Below are 18,404 nucleotides of genomic sequence, written 5' to 3' on the forward strand. Positions count from 1 at the left end.
GACGGAAACAGATCCAGTTTCCGAAACGTCGTGTTTTTATTTGTTATCTTAAAAACCAGGACGATGGATAAAGTCCAAAACCCAACATATCAGTGTGTTATACACCATCGTCAGAATCCTATAGTAACTACTAGTAACGTAGTGTTAGCAATAATTCGGTAAATAAACAAAATATAGAGATAGGTTTCAAATAAACATTATCTAGCTTATATGCATATACCATACACGGATCTTATGTCTAATAATTCCTTAAAACTTGATAAATTTCATGAAAGTAATTGGATAACCAGAGTTGAACATTGCTATACCTCACCTTGTGCTTGTCCCTCATGGAGCCTCTGCCCAGAATCGCCATTTTCGTCATTGTGTCCTCCTGCAGTCTCTTTAGGGAGTTGCCTTTGGGCCCCAACAGCTTCCCCACGAAGTTAAACTGGAACAAAACAAACAGCTATAACAAGAAGTAAATAAATTTCTGAAATATATTCTTTATGAATTTATATTCCTGGAATGAGTATTTAGTTCTTGGAAAGCTTCTCACGCAGTGGGAATGCACTGCAGAGTCATATATTATTTTATTTAAGGAACCATCAAGGAATTTCCCTGGAGGGAATGAGAAAAATCGCGGAAATCTTAGTCATGTTGTCTCTCGGTTGAAATCCGAACCAGGAAACCTTCGATTGTGAATCAGATGCATTGGTACTAAATTGTAATTCTGCTCCACTGAACTACCGACCATATTATGAGCTGACGTTTGCACACAAACATTTTAAATTGTCACATTCTTACCTACAATATCCTGCCTTGAAACGAAAGGTGGTTCTGGCACAAGAAATGCCCAGAAGGGAAGTTTTCATCATGTAACCGTTCCTCTATATAGGCGTGTAGTTAGGAAATGAATTCCATGATATTAATTCTGGAACATATCACCTGTCTCTTGGGAACTGTAATTCTGCCTCAGTTAAACTGTTACAGCTACCGTAGTACACCATGACATTTATTTCTCTAACATTTGTACAGGTAAAAAGAGCTACAGTCCGGCAGAGATTTAATGAATCCTACTATTGCCCGCGCCATAGCTCAAGCGGTTAGTCGCTGGCTTCCCACCGCGGCGGCCCGGATTCGATCCTGGGTCTGGTCAAGTGGGATTTGTGGTGGAGAAAGTGGCGTTGGGGCGGGTTTTCTCCGAGTACTTAGGTTTCCCCTGCCAATCTTCATTCTGCCAAATTCTCCATCATCATAATCACACGGGGCAGGCTACAATAGGCCAATCAGTGGCCGCCGTGCCGAGTGGACCCAGCTGGACTCCACCCCCCCACTAAGCGAAGCGAATTTAATTACTATTATTATCACTCAGTTCAGGTCTCCTCGAAACAGTATTGGTCATTACCAGGGCCCGGATTTTGACCACCTGAAAATATTTAATAAAATGACCTATACAATCACCGAAAAATCCAGAAAAATGGAATATGCAGGACCCGGATTTTGATGACCTGAAAATATTAAAAAGATGACCGAAAAATCCAGAAAAATGACCTAAAGGAGAAAAGAAAGAACACTTCGCTTGCATGTTATTCACATTTCGGAAAACATATGAAGAAAAATTCCCTAAAATGGCCAAAATGACAAGAAATACCCTTTAAAATATTTACCAAAAAATGACCTTAAACCTAAAAATGTCAAAAAAATACCTATAAAATTTACATTTCTGTAACCAGCAGCTCATATCCGAGATGTATATGTTTAAGAGCATCGCATAGGGTACAATGAAAAAAAGATGACATGTCATCAGAATCCGGGCCTTGGTTATTACTAAATTCAGCGCTATCTGCTGTAAACACCATTGGCTAGCGGTCACGTGTTTGCGAGGTGCACTGCCGTTTGTGTAGTCTGTTTGCAATCTGTTGCAGTACTACAATGAAACTCGCTGCATCTGCACCTTGCGACAGTTGTTCAGTCTTCGACCCGAGTTGGGTGATTGCTACGTCACACGCAATTGAGATCAGGGAGCATTAAAAGTTCGGCCACACAGAGCGCTACGTACGCTATGTTCGCTATACGAACAGAAAAATATTTCCATTTATTGCCAATTTGACTGGCCACATAGACTTCCGTACGCTACATACGCTATGTTCCCTATGTTAGCTGCGTCGCAGAGTGTACACAGCGTACGTAGCGAACATAGCGTAGTGCTCTGTGTGGCCGAATCTTAAAACGTGGCTCGGCTATAGTTTCCAGGATAAGAAGTTGGACTCTAACAGGCAAGCGAACCTACGTACATAGATCCAGAATGATCAAATGCTGGATTCTCAATAGGCAGGCCTGAGTTTGAGCCTGAACTCGTGTATGTAAAATGTCTCATGGATAAGTGACACCTGGGCAGGTTTCTTCCAGAGTATTCCTGTTTCCCCTTATACAAGTATTCTGACAATGCTCCACATTCATCTATATCCACTTCTGAGGCACAATATCACATTTGCGTTCCTTAGATTGGGGTTCACCATTTACTTCGGCACTTGGGTGGAGAGAAGTGAAGCATTGACACATGTGCTAGTGTCTGTAGACTGGGTTTGGATTGGTAAATAGATTTATTGAACAATAAAAAGTCGTAACTACAAAGAAATGTATTTCATTAAAAATTACTGTAACTATGGCACACAATTTTTTTATTGTTACTTAAATAACAATCATAATTATAATATTCTATAAGCTATTATGGTGACATTGGGCTATTGAGCCCGCCTATGGCAGGATGAGGGTCCTTCCACCGAAGGATCCTCCGTTATTCACTTGAAAATAAAGTCTTCTATATATCCTTTAACTAATTGTTGCTTTGTTACAGGTATAAAAAAATGTCTATTCCTCTACAAGGTTTTTACTATCCGTTTCCTGGCAACAGCTTTTAATACAGCCTAACTGTAACTTCAAATCATGCGTGAACTCTTCTTGACACAGTCTAATGTTTTCCTTGTCCTTACTGTGGTTTTCAATTCCGAGACTCGACTCTCCTACTTTCTCCTACTCTCGATCTGTCCTACTCTCGATTATTGCTGTATACTCCGCTGTACTCCGCTGTACTCCTTTGTATTCTCATTCTCTTGACGTTGATTCTCTTTTCTGATCTGATCCCGAGTCTGGGTCTGAGTCTTATGTTACGACCGACGGTCACTCGACCAGTCTCTCTTGGAATAAAGCACCCATCTTCGGCTTACGATCTGATTTTTATTACTGAGAGACTTTTGTGGGTTTATTGATGTGGGGCACTCTCTCTGACGAGAGGACAAGTCTGTTGTTTAGAATTGTTGCTGGCCCTCGCCATGGCAATCATTCTCGGGTTCCAGTCCCGTGGGACACATATTGTTCATAAGTACGTTGCCATGCACTTAATATCCGTTATTGTTTCCACGCGCTTAAGCGGGAAGGTGTTTACCAAGCTGTTTCCTAGCAATGGGTATCCACTTCATAATATTTACATAAATACGTACATATACACATACATATAAATATGCAACCATATGTGTATACACGCACGCAACCAATCTTCACATAATGTGACGTGACCCCTGAAAGCCAGATCCTCCACCTGCTGAGAGGAGCTTCGCGTAGCAGTTTCCTAGGTAACGGTTACCAACAGCTTCTGTTCTCGCTGCAACCAATATGCTAGAGACTGCTGCATCAGAAAACGCGAATTGGGAACTCTGGTAGGTACAACAAGCCATTATGAAACTGAATGCGTCCTTTGAATAGACAGGGGAGTGAAAGCGGAGAACAGAGAAGACGGGAGCAGGGCTGGGAGAAGAGAAGAAGCCAGCTCAGCCAAGAACCAGAAGACGAAACGTGAGAGGCGATGGACTAGTCAGGTCGCATCGTCTGCAAGACGCTATTTCAGAGCGATTGTAGTTGCAACTGTAAACGAGTTATCCAATAAACAGCTCTGTCTAATCCACAACCCATTAATTTCTTGTCACGGAACACCGGACACATGACAGTACAATGAAGATTACAATCTACTGGGAAGTGACGAGGTGAAGTCTGGTAGATGTTTACTGACGATTTGGGGGAGAGTGTTAGCCAATCTTCAGAGAATAAGTTATTTTCCCTTAAGATAGCGGCAGCACGTTCCTTCCAAACGTCGGTAGGCAGTGCTTCATGCCAGAAGAAAGCAATCCATATCATCAATGCCGTCAGAACCTCAAGCCTCGTGAGGTTTTTCGTCCTTTTTATTGCTTTCATACGCACATGCAGAGCCACTGGCGAGAAGTCACATTTCTTTAGGGATGTTCAATGTCTTACGCAGAGCTTCTCTCGTTCAATCCACTGTCCTACAGTGCGCAATGAATATTTCCCCTGAAGTGAAAAGCCGATAGCTCTCCACCATGCGTTTTATAGCTCAGCACCAGATGGCAGTGAGTGGGCAGTGTCACATTTCGCTGCAATATCCCCAGTGCCCGGCACCCATTGGATGGGAGCCTGGCTGCGGCTCAGGACAGGTCTTGAGACCAACCGTAATCAGCTGAGACCTACTTCAGAATCCAGGAGTTATTCAACTAGTCCAGGAAGTTACTGGCATTTAGTAACTTGAAGATTCATTACCATATTCAACTATTCTATCGTTAGGCTTTATTTTAGCACTGATGCGGGGAGAATGTTCTGCCAGGAATCGAATCCAACCGCAAATCTCTTAGGGACAGTAGTTTATCTTTCGATTTAGAAATCCTAGATGAAACATTTAGTACAAGTGAATGTAAAACTTTTAATCCGAATTTGTCCTTTGTACGCCTGTAACCCAGGAGAAATCAGGACACAGACACTTTCAGGCGTCAGGGGAAAACTTGCTCTTTCCTCGTTAAACGCAAATTAAAAGACTCAAGATTTTATGCTGAGTTGTTCCGCCTTTGTAATCCATATCGTCGTATATTAGCACAGTATAATCAATTAAAATACAAGATATTGAAATTAGTTTAATTCAGTATTGCCCATACATATTTCGATATTTACGATGTCATCTTCAGGGATATATATTTAATAATACAAGAGAAGAAAGCTTAAGGTTATTTTCTGGAACTGTATGTAACTTTATAAGCATTAAGAGAAAATATAAAGTTATTCATGACACAGCCTTACAAGCAAAAGAGCAACATCATTAAAATTAATTTTCTTTTTGTAAAATTACATACAGCCATGGAAAATAACTTTTATGTATATTTTTTGTATTACTAAGTAGGTACCGCTGAGCATGACATTAAAAATATCGGAAACGTCTTGGCAAAGCAATGAATTTAAACTAATTTCAAGAAGTTATGTGAGTCTGCTTCTTTAAGAGCAACGGTGATATTAGGCCGCGCCATTGCTCAAGCGGTTAGTCGCTGGCTTCCCGCCGCGGCGGCCCGGGTTCGATACCGGGTCTTGTCAAGTGGGATTTGTGACGGACAAAGTGGCGCTGGGGCGGTTTTTCTCCGAGTACTTCGGTTTCCCCTGCCAATCTTCATTCAACCAAATTCTCCATCATCATAACCACCCAGGACAGGTAAAATAGGCGAATCAATGGCCGCCGTGCCGAGTGGACCCAGCTGGACTCCACCCTCCACTAAGCGAATTTAAAATAAAAAACGTTGATATTATCCCCCTCTGCGCCTAAGAACTCCAAACTGGTATCTTTTGATCGGGAATTCCGACTGAAATATGAAAGTACTCCTCATATTTTCGATTCTTGATACATGCCCTGCCAACATTATCAGCAATTACGACAGATGGCTACCTGAAGAAGAGCATTTCAGTCAAAATATTTTAAGGAGATATTTCTGTCAGCATACTTCAGGGACTATGTTTAGTCTGCATGTGTGGCGAGATAGTTTAATAGACACATATCAGGGAGAAAGTTACATCGAGGTAACGAAATCGAAACAAAATTAGTTACGATATTTAGGGAGAGGTTTTAGTCAAGTTATCCGGAACGAAAATTCAGCCGAGATATTTCATAAAAAAATCTCGAATTTGCTGTTTCAAGCAAATATTCAGGAAGAAATATTAACTGAAATGTTTACGGAGAAATTTCTACCAGTTTCTTTTCCTTATGGAGATATTTCACTGGAGTCACTTCGAGACACATTTCCATCAAAATAAATATAAAAGTATTATTGTTCCACATATCTCATGGAGAAAAATCAGTCAGAGTATCTCGAAGAAAAATTGATACAAGATACATAAATAATTATTCATGTACTAGCTCGTATTTCCATTTAATTCATTAGCGCATGATCGCATTATGTATTAAAGTGAATTTTTCTAACTGTAAAAATAATTTCGTGATTTTTATTGATAATCTGTGATCCAGAGGAAAGTTCAGTTAAACCAGTTACGAGCTTAATCTACCCCAGTTTCACATGTTCATGTGCTGCAACTTCTGCGACATTATTTTCAAGAGCGCGCACTGTACCGTAGTGAGTCTATACGGATGAAATTCGCTAATTAAGGACACACTTGCAGCAAACAGCGTGCCATACTGCTGAACCGTCAAGCAGCTGCCAGACAGTTTCCGTGCCACAGGAGGACGGTCTAGGCTGTATGCTCTACACCCGCGTTACCACAGACAAGACGCTCAACAACCGAGCAACACACGTGTAACCATTACATCTCGTTTGAAGGAAATTCTATCCCTTTATCTAATGGAATCTAGGCATTACATCTGGGCAGATGAAATGACTCCGCATGTATTTAGCTTAAGGTAGTTCTCAGTGCAATTTAGTTTCTGTTGTCACATATCTGTTAGTACCTTGCATCACTCAACCCGGCTAAAGAATGAAAAAGAAAATTGATATTAGTTACCAAAATTAGTAGTTTTGAATCCAACTTGTTTTGGTACAGATTATTACCGCCGATCACAATGGCAGCACATTCTAAGGCATGAACTGTCTTCCCTCGCTCGAAACCTGGGATCGTGTGTTCGGATCCCATTCGAGGCAATCGGCTGATCCCCGGTCCAAGGAGCCCTACTGACTGTGTATAACATTAAAAAACTGAAAAACGCGTCAGGGCCCAATAAAACGTTGTAGAGCAATTGTTGAATAATATGAACAAACTATCAAGTGTCAACATTGAAATTGAGGGCCGTCAAATTGTTGCTCGTACAAACGAAAGTGGTACTTCATATAACATGGGCCAGCAGAATTTTATCTATTTTTTTAAATGAAGTGAATATCAAGAAAAAAAAAAGAAAAGTAATATGTACGAAGACTCATTCTTCGGTTCATTCTGGAGATCACACATGTAACCTGCTAATTGAAGACAAGGTCTCTGTTTGGAGAGCATCTCTGGACGGTTTGGTCTACGCAGCGCCTATTGCAAACTGCGTCACCTTTCGTTTACATCCTCCTTTACTTTCATTTGCTGTGTATTTATTGGCCTTGCAGAAGCTGCGTTTGAAGCAGTGTCTGCTGCTAACAAGTCCACGCGAAGTAAATGAACACAGCGGCTTACAAGTGGCGGCATTAACGAGAATCGATGTCTGAAACTTCTAGTGAGAGTCCTTTCTTCACAGAGTACAGTCAACACAAATTATCTTCAAGTTCTATGAAATGTTACTGTGAAATGAATATTCCCAAGCGATCTAACTAACAGGGATTCGTCTACAGATAATTTATAGATTAGAATATTAGACTGACGTTGCAATACAAATTCTTTAATATTTATTGGAACAGCATTGACAGGGATAAATGACAGCATAAATATTAATATCACGACTCTGAACTAGGATATGAAAGGGCATGGGCTGCTGGTGATTTTGTGATTCTCTTCATGATATGACATTAGATCTAAGCAGGTTACAGCTTATGTCTCAGCTGTCTCTTTCAGTACTAACTCAGCCGTGATGGACCAATCCGGATGCGCGACACTGCTATTAGCATGACACAGTCTGACCTAATTTAACCGAGTCCCGTTTTCGCAATAAGTTCTTTGCTCACGTTGGTTCATCGCCTCGCGTTCTTTTTATAACATGAAGACGGAGACGACGCTTTCCTCCGAAGCGTCGGTTTACCCAATATCTACACAGCGCCATATCCCAGAAGACGGTATTCTTCATAGTCACCGTCGTGAAAACCCTCAAAATTTTCATCAAATAATGTTAGTTCCTGACCTACTTCATGAATGAGGCAAGCCAAAGTCTTTGCACCTTCGAAATATTTTCGGAATCCTTTTGGTATCCACTTAACCTTCGTACTTGCAGATTTATAATTTCGTGATATTTCATACCCCTTGAACATCTAAGATATACTACCGGACCTTCTTCTTTACCACTTCACTTCTGTCTGTATCTACAGAATTTTTCTTTACGGCATGTTTCAATCATATCCCGCGCCTCTTCATAGATTTACAAAATTTGACCAAAAATAAAAATAATAATTATTTTGCTTTTCACCCACTTTAGGCCCCATCATGTTTATCATTATTAATCGCTGTAACAGTACTAGGGTCACAGCATATTATGCTGCAAATTAATGATAATGTGCTCGGAAGTAGTACCATCTGTTCTGCTAACAAGTCCGTATTTTTTAAATGTGTTATTTGTGATTCTCTTTACCCCATTGGTCTTGATGTCCGTTTGTTCTATAGCTGAGCACATATTACACATTCATAAATTACGCTCTATCTATATTTCGTTAAATATACACCATATCGAAAAGAGAACATTTCAAGTGGAAACTGCAGCTGCAGATATAATCTCTGATTTACACCATGTTCAGTGCTCTTTCTGTACGCTAAGCCTCTAGTTCGATTTGAGCCTAATGTAAAGTAGAAGCTACGTATATTTTACAGATAAGGAACCAAATTAAACTTTCTACATAACTTATGATGTTGACCTCGGTATCAATTATAAAGAAAATTGTTTTATGGGATTAAATACGCAGCAGAAGAACTAACACAGTCCTACTATTGTGTCATAATTTCATATACGTGTACATACTGTAAAGAATGTATACAATAAAGTCTTTCTTAGTCAGCCTGCTCAGTGCACCTCCCCCTTATTTTCATAAAAGGGGCCACGTTTCTTCTTTATCTGGGGATAGAGAGGGAATTTCATACTTTTATCCTTAGTTTCTAATCATAGCCTTTATAATTTTAATTTAAATTTTATTATCTGAGCATCGTAAATTTTGAATTTTCTAAAAAACTCAATTTATGAATGTACACATTTAAATATTTCAAAACACAATGAGGATCGTTATTTGAAGAAATTAGATGAAAATTAGCTGCAAGTCAATAGCTGAAGCTTGGGCATTGTACACCTGATGATGGCCCGGTATGAGGGTCGAAACATGTTGCGTTTGTAAAACTAAATAAAGCAAATATTGATACAGTAGTGTCTTCTTTTTTTAAATATAGAACATTTTTATGTAGACTGCGTAGTTTATATACCTTTATATATCTTATAGAGGGGGACGTCAAAACATACTCGAATCGAGATTTCTGTAGTTGGTTTTGTTTGCACAGTTCATAACACCCTAAGCTTCTGTGTCGAACAAGAACAATACACACGTACGTCATAATCTGGGCTGTATTGTGCAATGAATCCACTGAGCACAAACTGTCAGGAAATCCAGAACGTGTCCAGCCACGCATATTATGGATACGGGGGGCCCGTTGTTCTGTTTCCGCTGCAGAAGATATGGAAATACGCGGCGTCTTTCGCACTTTACACCCAACTTGACAGTCAGCTCACACAACGGTTGCGAGCTACACATTAGAAGCAGTGCTTTCGCCGCATGAGTGACTATCAGATACATTGCAGTTAAGCGTGTTTCGTAGGCTGGTCACTTATCAATGCTGTCAGAAATTAGTTTCCTCACACCGAGATAGACACAACTTTCGGTGATTTGCTTCTTTTAATATTTGTCATGTCAACGCACTGACAGGCAACGGTTCATTAACCACCCCACGATACACGCACGCAACAATGGAACAACGGGGTTATGCAACCGGCTTCTTATAGACAACGTCTCGGTAAACACACTTCTGCGCAAGCGCAGTGACGACACACTCCAAGTTTACGAGTACTTAGCTATCACGTGACTTATTTGCTGTATGGTTTGTGCTGCGCAACAACAGAACTGCTTATTCTGTGTTGTCCGTGAGGAGTGTATATAACGAAAACTTGTAGTTTAGATTGGTGCAGGACGTTTGAGGGTACAAGGATGAGAATGGAGCATGTCCTTAGTGAATTGTGAAGATCAGTTGAGTAAAAATAAGGACCGACGAGTACAAAGTGATTGAAGGCAAGAAGACTTCATATAATCAGAAGCGTTAGTTTTTGTGTTGAGATCCGTTGCCAGGAGACGACCAGAGAACACTCAAAATCCTAGTGCCTGTTCAACGATGAACTGGTAAGTGTGTAAATCAGCGATAGTGCTCTATTAAATGTAAACAGACAACTGTAGGTCGCGGTGCAAGGGCCGAGAAGGCCAACCCCTTATAAATTCATTGAAATGTAATTAAGAGAGATTGTAAACGACGTGCTGATAAATCCAGTCATCCGAACTAGAAAACCGTCGCTTTCGTCACACCTACCATCACACACGTGACAATATTTCTTCACTATATCATACTGTTTGCTCAATACATTTCGTTTTGTCGTTGCCAACGTTGTCTTGGTTAAGGAACATTGTTAAATACCGCAAAACTTCTGTTTATATCTCTTAAACAAGAAAAGTTTTACGTATAATCAGATTTATAAATGTGGGAAAATGTAATATATATATATATATATGTATCTCTTTAAGCGAGACAGATGCACTATTCTCAATTATTCTTCATAACTTCCGAAAATTATTAAATGTTTATGGCGATATTAGGAGCGAAGGGTCGAAACTCTGCCTACGTCATTTATCAAGGTATAAATTTTCCAGGTTTTCCTTATCTTATCCGCCGTCTGCAGAATTGTGGGAAATAATCGCGCTAAACATCAACGCCTGATGAAAGCACATTAAAACGGAGAAGAAATAGAGGCTCTTCCGAATATTGTCTATATCATTCTCCGGGTAAATGATATTTGGCTCGAACGGGCTCTGAAATATGGACCATGTTTACTACCACAAAGCAACGTGTTTAATAATTAATAACTTTCACTTATTTTTCACATACTCTCATACCATGGCTCTTTGATATCCTGAATCAATAGCCTCCCTTCCCAGTAGTTCACATTGCATGTACAAATTATCTGAAATATTTTTCATAACTTATTCATGTAAGTTATTTAAAAGAAGTAAAATTCTACGTATCATTTTCGTAGTATTCTTAGTTATGTGTTAATATTCCTCAGTGTGAGACACCCCGATTTCTCTACGCATCTTACTGCAATAACCTGCAGGTCTGTTTACTATAGGCAGTCAACGTATTAACATCCGTGTAGATCCTGTGATTCTTTTCGCCCTTTGTTTTTATGGCCGCTTATTACACTTTCATACGTTTGTTCTCGTTTCCAGCTTCCTTTCCTTATTTGTACAGTCCCTGCTAACCACCACCTTCATCCCTTTCTCTATGGCAGAGTAAATATTTTAACATGAAATTCGACGAACATAATTCAGAAACTATACAATCATTACATAGTTAACCTTTGTCACGTATTTATGCTTTACGTAGTCTGAAGTGTTGGAATCCGCTGTATTAAGATGAACAGGTAAAAAGAGCGGGCATTCTCACGCTTATAATATAACTTATGGGCCTATAAAGTATGGAAAGTATATTTTTATGAAATACAATGTAGTTCTAAACCACTGTAGCCATGTATAACAAGAGCTATTCTGAAGACCTTGAACTTTATTAATAGGCGGTTTCAGAATTTATGAGGGTGTAGCCGGGCTGTGTGAATGTAACTGTTTATAACAAGGCAAAATCCTTCCAAATTAATACAAAAAAAAATGAAGAGATTTAATAATTACAGAGGTATTAGGAACTTAAACACGTTAAACTGTCAAACGCAACAAATCTTTATTAATTTAAAATCAACACTAAACATTTCGATCCTTAAAAGATAATTTCAAGTGTTCGTTAAATACACAATTTAATTCCTGACTTTGTAATGCTTGGCCTTACAGCTCATCTTCTAAATTCTCACTTTGTGTTATAGTAAGCATTTTTTTTTGCTAGTTGGGTGGGACTAAGTCCCTTGTACTGCCGCCATTTCTGGCCTATTGTACCAGCCCCAGATGATAAGTGAGGGTGATTGTGGAGCAATTGGTGGAATGAAGATTGGCAGGGGAAACCGAAGTACTCGGAGAAAACCTGCCCTAGCACCACTTTGTCCGCCACAAATCCCACTTGACCAGGCCCCGGATCGAACCCGGGCCGCCGCTGTGAGAAACCAGCGACTAACTGCTTGAGCTATGGCGCGGCCTTTATAGTAAGCATACTCTTGGTTTAATTATACCTAATGTAATATGTAAAGTGAGATACATAACCTGATTTTGTACAGTCACATCGCATATGAAGTTTTTAATAATATTAATTGTATTACAATTCAAATTAAGTTTGAGACTACAAGTTTACCACTAAAACTTCAAACTTAAAATAATTTATCTTTGTGAGCCGTTGATAGCTTCACGACTCTGCTATGTAGACTGCGCTCATAAGGTGGTCTTCGTTTTCTTCTTTTTTTTTAATATCATTACTCTGTGTAAGTAAATTTGTGTTTATTATAGAAGTTCCTGAATTACCTAGTGAGGCAGCTAAGCAGCCAGCATGGAGACAAACACAGATAAGAGTAATGCGTTAAAACACTTAGACAGATTGGTACATAGGTAAATAATTAAGAAAGATAATGAACAAATAACTCACTTCTCCAAATTTAATTATTGCAGAAAAATTTCGGAATGAAGTAAAGGTAATTAGGGAAGGGTGGAAATAATATTTCATAAAGGAAAATTTCGTATTAATTAATAGCTGTGTTTATTTGAAACATTAACAGAATTGTTATTTTGTTTTAAATACCGTCGACACGATATTAAAACCAACTAATATTTATTAAAAACCTGACGGGTCATCATCATAAATTAATATTTTTTGCAAGTGGGGTGGGACTAAGTCCCTTGCACTGCGGCCACTTCTGGCCTATTGTACCAGCCCCAGATGATAGGTGATGGTGATTATGGAGCAGTTGGTGGAATGAAGATTGGCAGGGGAAACCGAAGTACACGGAGAAAACCTGCCCCAGCGCCACGTTGTCCTCCACAAATCCCACTTGACCAGACCCAGGATGGAACCCGAGCCGCTGCGGTGGGAAGCCAGCGACTAACCGCTTGAGCTATGACGCGGCCCTATAAATTCTATTACTCAATTGTAGTTCTCTTTACATCATCATCATCATCATCATCATCATCATCATCATCATCAGTAATCTGTCAGACGACAGGTCCATAGTCTCTTCCAAAACAATTCCTCCACTTAATGAGATCTAGAGCTTTCTTCTTCAAATGACAGTATCCTCTTCTGTCCCCAAGGTCATCCAGCATCTTCTTACGTCTTCTTTCTCGTCTTCTTGTCAGTTCTATCCGTCCCTCTATCCTTCCTTCAATAACTACTTTTAGAAGGCAGTTTCTGCGTAAAACATGACCAATCCAATTAGCCTTCCGTCTTCTTATCTCGTGTAGGATATTCCTCTGCTCACTGACTCTAATTAGCACTTCTTCATTTCTCACATAATCGGTCCAACTGATCTTCTCCATCCTTTTCCAACACCACATTTCGAAACTTTCTAGGTGTTTCTGATCTACCTCCCTGAGTGTCCAAGTTTCAGCCCCATACAAAGCAATGTTCCAAATGTAGCATTTCACTAATTTCTTCTTCATATTTAAGTCCAGTTTGATGGTAAAAGGTTTCTTCTTTCTCTTTACATATCTTATTAAAATTTGGATCAAATTTTTAAATAAGTTTTCACAATTTTCTACATGCGTTTGATATTACATCCATCTAATGCACAGAATATTTTTAATATTGACACGTGTAGGGTGGATTTAGTTAGGATGATTCGATTTATTAGCACCTTGGTTACATTCTCTCTTAATAGCATTTAGTACAGCGCTATCGCTGATTTACACACCACTGGTCACCTTCTGGCACCACAACTAAAACGCAGGAACTATAACAGTCTCACCGAATCACACACTCCAAGTATTACACATGAATGAAGCATTCCAATCACCCTCTTAATTTTTCCATAAACTTCCCATGGATATCTTCTACCGAGAACTCAGAACTCAGAACTGTAGCGCCGTTTGTTTTTGAGATAACTCCTTTGCACTGAACCCACGCAAAACACCGCCTCCCATCGTTTTGGATACATGTTCACCTCTGTGTTGCTGACAGCAAACTTCTTATATCTCCGTGCTTTTGCTCGGCGCGGACCACGTAGAAAACAGTCTCTCTGTTACTGAGGTTTGTTTACCGAGCCTTTGCTTAAAAATGCTCTGGCCATCCACGTTACAATACTGCTACTTCTGACACAAATCAGCAGAGTAGGTTTCTTTGTCGTGTGCGAGAGATTGCTACAAAGTTCTCTTTGATATGAGCAGGCTTATATTTCTAACGTTTCAGTTTGCATGCTGCTACATCATGTATCCCCAGTTCCTACACATTACCCATCTTGTCTTCCTATTAATAGTGCCCACTAGACACCTTCTTTTGAAATCTTTATATTTTTAACTGATTTCTAGATATCAAGAGAGATAAAGGGCTTTATTCATTGTTTCCTTATTTTTACACCTATTATCTGTACAAGAGATTTTCTTGAGAAAATGTGGGAGCCTTGACGTCTCACAACCCTATGGGCCTTCACAGACTGTTAAAGGGACAGCTTTGCCTTTTTTATCTGTACAACAAAACATTTATCTGCCCTTTCTAATCATAGCCAGCTTCTAAGTATTTATGTACCTCATTCAATTCCGCAGTGGCCTGACTACCANAACTGAAAAAAATCCAATGACCTCATCGGGACTTGGACCCGCGACCTTCCAATAATAATAATACAATTTCATTGTATTTTCTTTTTCTTTCAGTGCTTAGCAAGCGAATTCGACATATATTCATACAAATTATCCCCAAAGTATTATGCGATTGAACTTGAGAAGTAATTCTGAAGATTTTCAAGCAGCAGGACTGCCTTGTTATGATTTGAACTCTGAATAGGAGAGCTTCATATAATTCCATCATTCCATTTCTAACATTTCCACTCTCGTTCTCTCCAACGTTAAAAAGATTTACAAACTTCGTACGAGGAGGATACGGGGAGCCCTTCCCCAGGGTTGGAGCTGCAGGGAAGGAAATCTGATTATACACCTACATCTGTTACTTGAATAATAAATTTGGCAGTTGAAATTAAGTTCCTTATTTGATCTTGAAAGGGGGCTCTATTGACAGAAGGAATTATGAATGTATGGCCCTTTCCTGTGATGCTCCCCGCACTTGATCTCGGCGTGGAGGCCTAGCACGGAAAACTTTGCCTTCACTTTTTCTATGTGAATGCATATCGTGATATGATGATGGAAAGAGATAGTAGTTGCTAGGCAACGGCTCAGTAAACACTACTTCACGACTACGAATCAACAAGCAACAATAGAGAAGCTGTTGGACTATTATTATGCAACGTGATGTTTTCTGCAAGGTCCGACCCAAGTCTCTATATCGATGACCTACTAGAAGGTTTTCAACATTCCGTATTTATACGATTATCTAATCAAGTTGTGCAAACAACACACAGAAGTCATACAAAATCATGAGAATGATATCCAGACATATAAAATATAAGAGGATTAAATTTCCCGGTGGTCAAGATTACTACCATTTAAGTGACTATGCGGTCGTTGTAGCATAAGGTACGTAAAATAGACATGATCTTCTTTGCAAACCCTGTAACGTCCGAGAAGTTGTATATGGTGCAAAAGAAACAATTTTCAATAACACGCTATATGTGAGATACGTACATTTAACGAAAGGCCAAGCCTATTCATAAGAGACAAACCCATTTTCTCGTCGGAGAGAATGTTCCATAAGGACTATGACCCCAAGGGTTCAGTTAAAAAGAAACTCTGCAAGTAAGTAAGTCTGACTCTGACTCTGACTGAGTTAGTCCAGTTGTACAAACTGCCCCGCCGCTGTGGGAGAAATGAGCGATCCCTCCCTCGAGGCATAACCAACAATAAGTACCAAGTCTGTCAGCTGAGGCTCCCAATGCAAACAGTTCGTCTCTGAACATGTTCACAGTAGACGCAACGACATTTCAGCAGATGATGACAGAGCTCAATGCGGCCGGGTCCGAAGAAAACAGAAGACTGACCATAACAAAAATTGTATTAAACTCCTTAAGCAAGAAGACTACATGCACAGAGAGATGTAAATTACATGTACAGTTGACCATGAACGCGGAAAATGATAGGCCCCGTCAGGGAGGGTACTCCACATTGACAAATCGACGACTGTCTGAGAGTACCAAAAACCTGGTCTTTTGCCCAGGAGAGGATGGACACCAAAACTTATTGGTCGACTGACCGTCTGTCGTAATGTGACTTTGACTCTGACTTGAAGTTAGTCGTAAGGTGAGAGTCGAGAGTTGGAGTAATGAGTTAGTCGCGAGAGAATGAACACGGAAGCTGAGTAATCTACTCTGTTGGGAACCGTAACCGAGCACCGGCTAGTGAAGGAATATTGAAAAGTCTAAGTTCTGCAGTGAGGAGTCGAGTGCGTGAATTAACGAGAGCGGTATAATAACATGCAGTTACGATTTTTAAGTGTAAATGTAATTACCAATCCAAACCATTTGTCAGGTCACTAATAGGTGACAATATTATCATATATACTAATGAAAGACCCTGATTTTTTATCATCTGCAAAATATACTAAAATAATAATGTTGCGTATTTATTATGATAATACTAGCTGTGCTCGGCCACGCCTTGCTGTGGCTCAGTCTGCCCGTTCTTCCCCAGTTTGATTTGAAATGCATTGTTTCCGCTCCGCGAGAACGACGACCTAAGTTTGATCTTCTGCGAGGCATTATTTGGATGAATTAAAGCAGATCGATTGCACGGAAGAAGAAGAAGGAAAGTTATAAGAAAAAAACATGAAATTGCAAAACATAAAAGAAAGGAAAGAACACGAATTGGAAAACAAAGAAGAAACAAAAAAAAATACTGATGAAATATTTCAATTCAAACGCAGATCAATTGACACAGCCCAATCCCACAGCCAATACACCGGAAAATAAGGGAAACAGTAAAGAAAACCAAACGAAGAACAATGAAAAACAAACTATACTCACGAAATGAGCGCTATGGTAAGCGACACAGCCCAATTCCAACGCAATGTAACACGAAGTAATTAAATCAAAATGAAAATAAATCGAAACTGTTTCTACTTTGATTTCACTCGGAATCTCTTGTGATACTTGTGACCCCGTGATACTCGCGTTTCCATGGAAGTATACTTTCCGGTTTCATCCGTTGTTACGCAACAGAACCTATTATCCTATGCAACGGTCTGTTCTAGCGTTAATATGGAAACGACTGCACTGAAGAAGAAGAAAGGAAGTTATAACAACGAAAGTATATATGCATAATCTATATAAATAAAAACTTAAATGTTTGTTTGTGTCTTATCGAAGATCTCCGAAAGTTCTTCACCGATTGCTTTGAAATTTTGACACAACTTTGCATTCGAACACATGCTTGCTTTCATATACCTATTACGAAAGATGAAAGAAAGCACGCACATGTTCGAATGCAAAGTTGTGTCAAAGTTTCAAAACAATCGGTGAAGAACTTTCGGAGATCTTCGATAAGACACAAATCAACATTTACGTTTTTATTTATATAGATTATGCTTATATATTTTCGTTGACAAAACAGTTGCGTAAACTGAAACAAAACAATGAAACTGCTAATTAATTATGGCCTTAAGTGTCTCCCATGTTTAACGGAACTACTTTCCAGCTATTCAGAATTCACGGCGGTATACTCGTATAGTGGCGTGAGCGTGGAACTCGATCTACCCGTGTGTACTTAGGCCTTACTTGTTCGTACCGTCTCCATAGTTTAACTGCATTTATACTGCCGAACTTTATGTATTGTAGAGGGCTCGTCTTTTTAGTCGGCGTCAGTCTCGACAGTGGCGCCTTCTGTTCACAGACTTCGTGCAAATACACCAGACCATCAGCTTATACCTGATAGTCTCTGCCAAGTGTACCACCTGCATAAAGTAGGGTTATCGATTGTCTTTTGCTGGGTACCTAGCCTTATGGACTTCGCCAGTAACAAAGATGTCGAAACCAAGAAAATTTTCTTGCATGAAGAGGTGACATCTGAATGAGCCTTCATCCATCCGTCCACCCGTCCACCCGTCCACCCGTCCACCCGTCCACCCGTCCA

At 39.7% G+C, this 18,404-nt stretch overlaps 1 protein-coding gene across 1 annotated transcript in view; it reads right to left on the minus strand.

Annotated features, from left to right (window-relative positions):
• Window positions 1-18,404, minus strand: part of LOC111874437 (KH domain-containing, RNA-binding, signal transduction-associated protein 2) — a 405,584-nt gene that overhangs the window by 44,345 nt on the left and 342,835 nt on the right. The window contains exon 3 of the mRNA XM_023869949.2: window positions 314-430. Coding sequence (XP_023725717.1) covers window positions 314-430 — 117 coding nt within the window. The remainder of the gene's footprint in view (window positions 1-313; window positions 431-18,404) is intronic.

This window comes from Cryptotermes secundus, unplaced genomic scaffold (genome assembly GCF_002891405.2).
Source record: "Cryptotermes secundus unplaced genomic scaffold, Csec_1.0 scaffold328, whole genome shotgun sequence".
NCBI lineage: Eukaryota > Metazoa > Arthropoda > Insecta > Blattodea > Kalotermitidae > Cryptotermes > Cryptotermes secundus.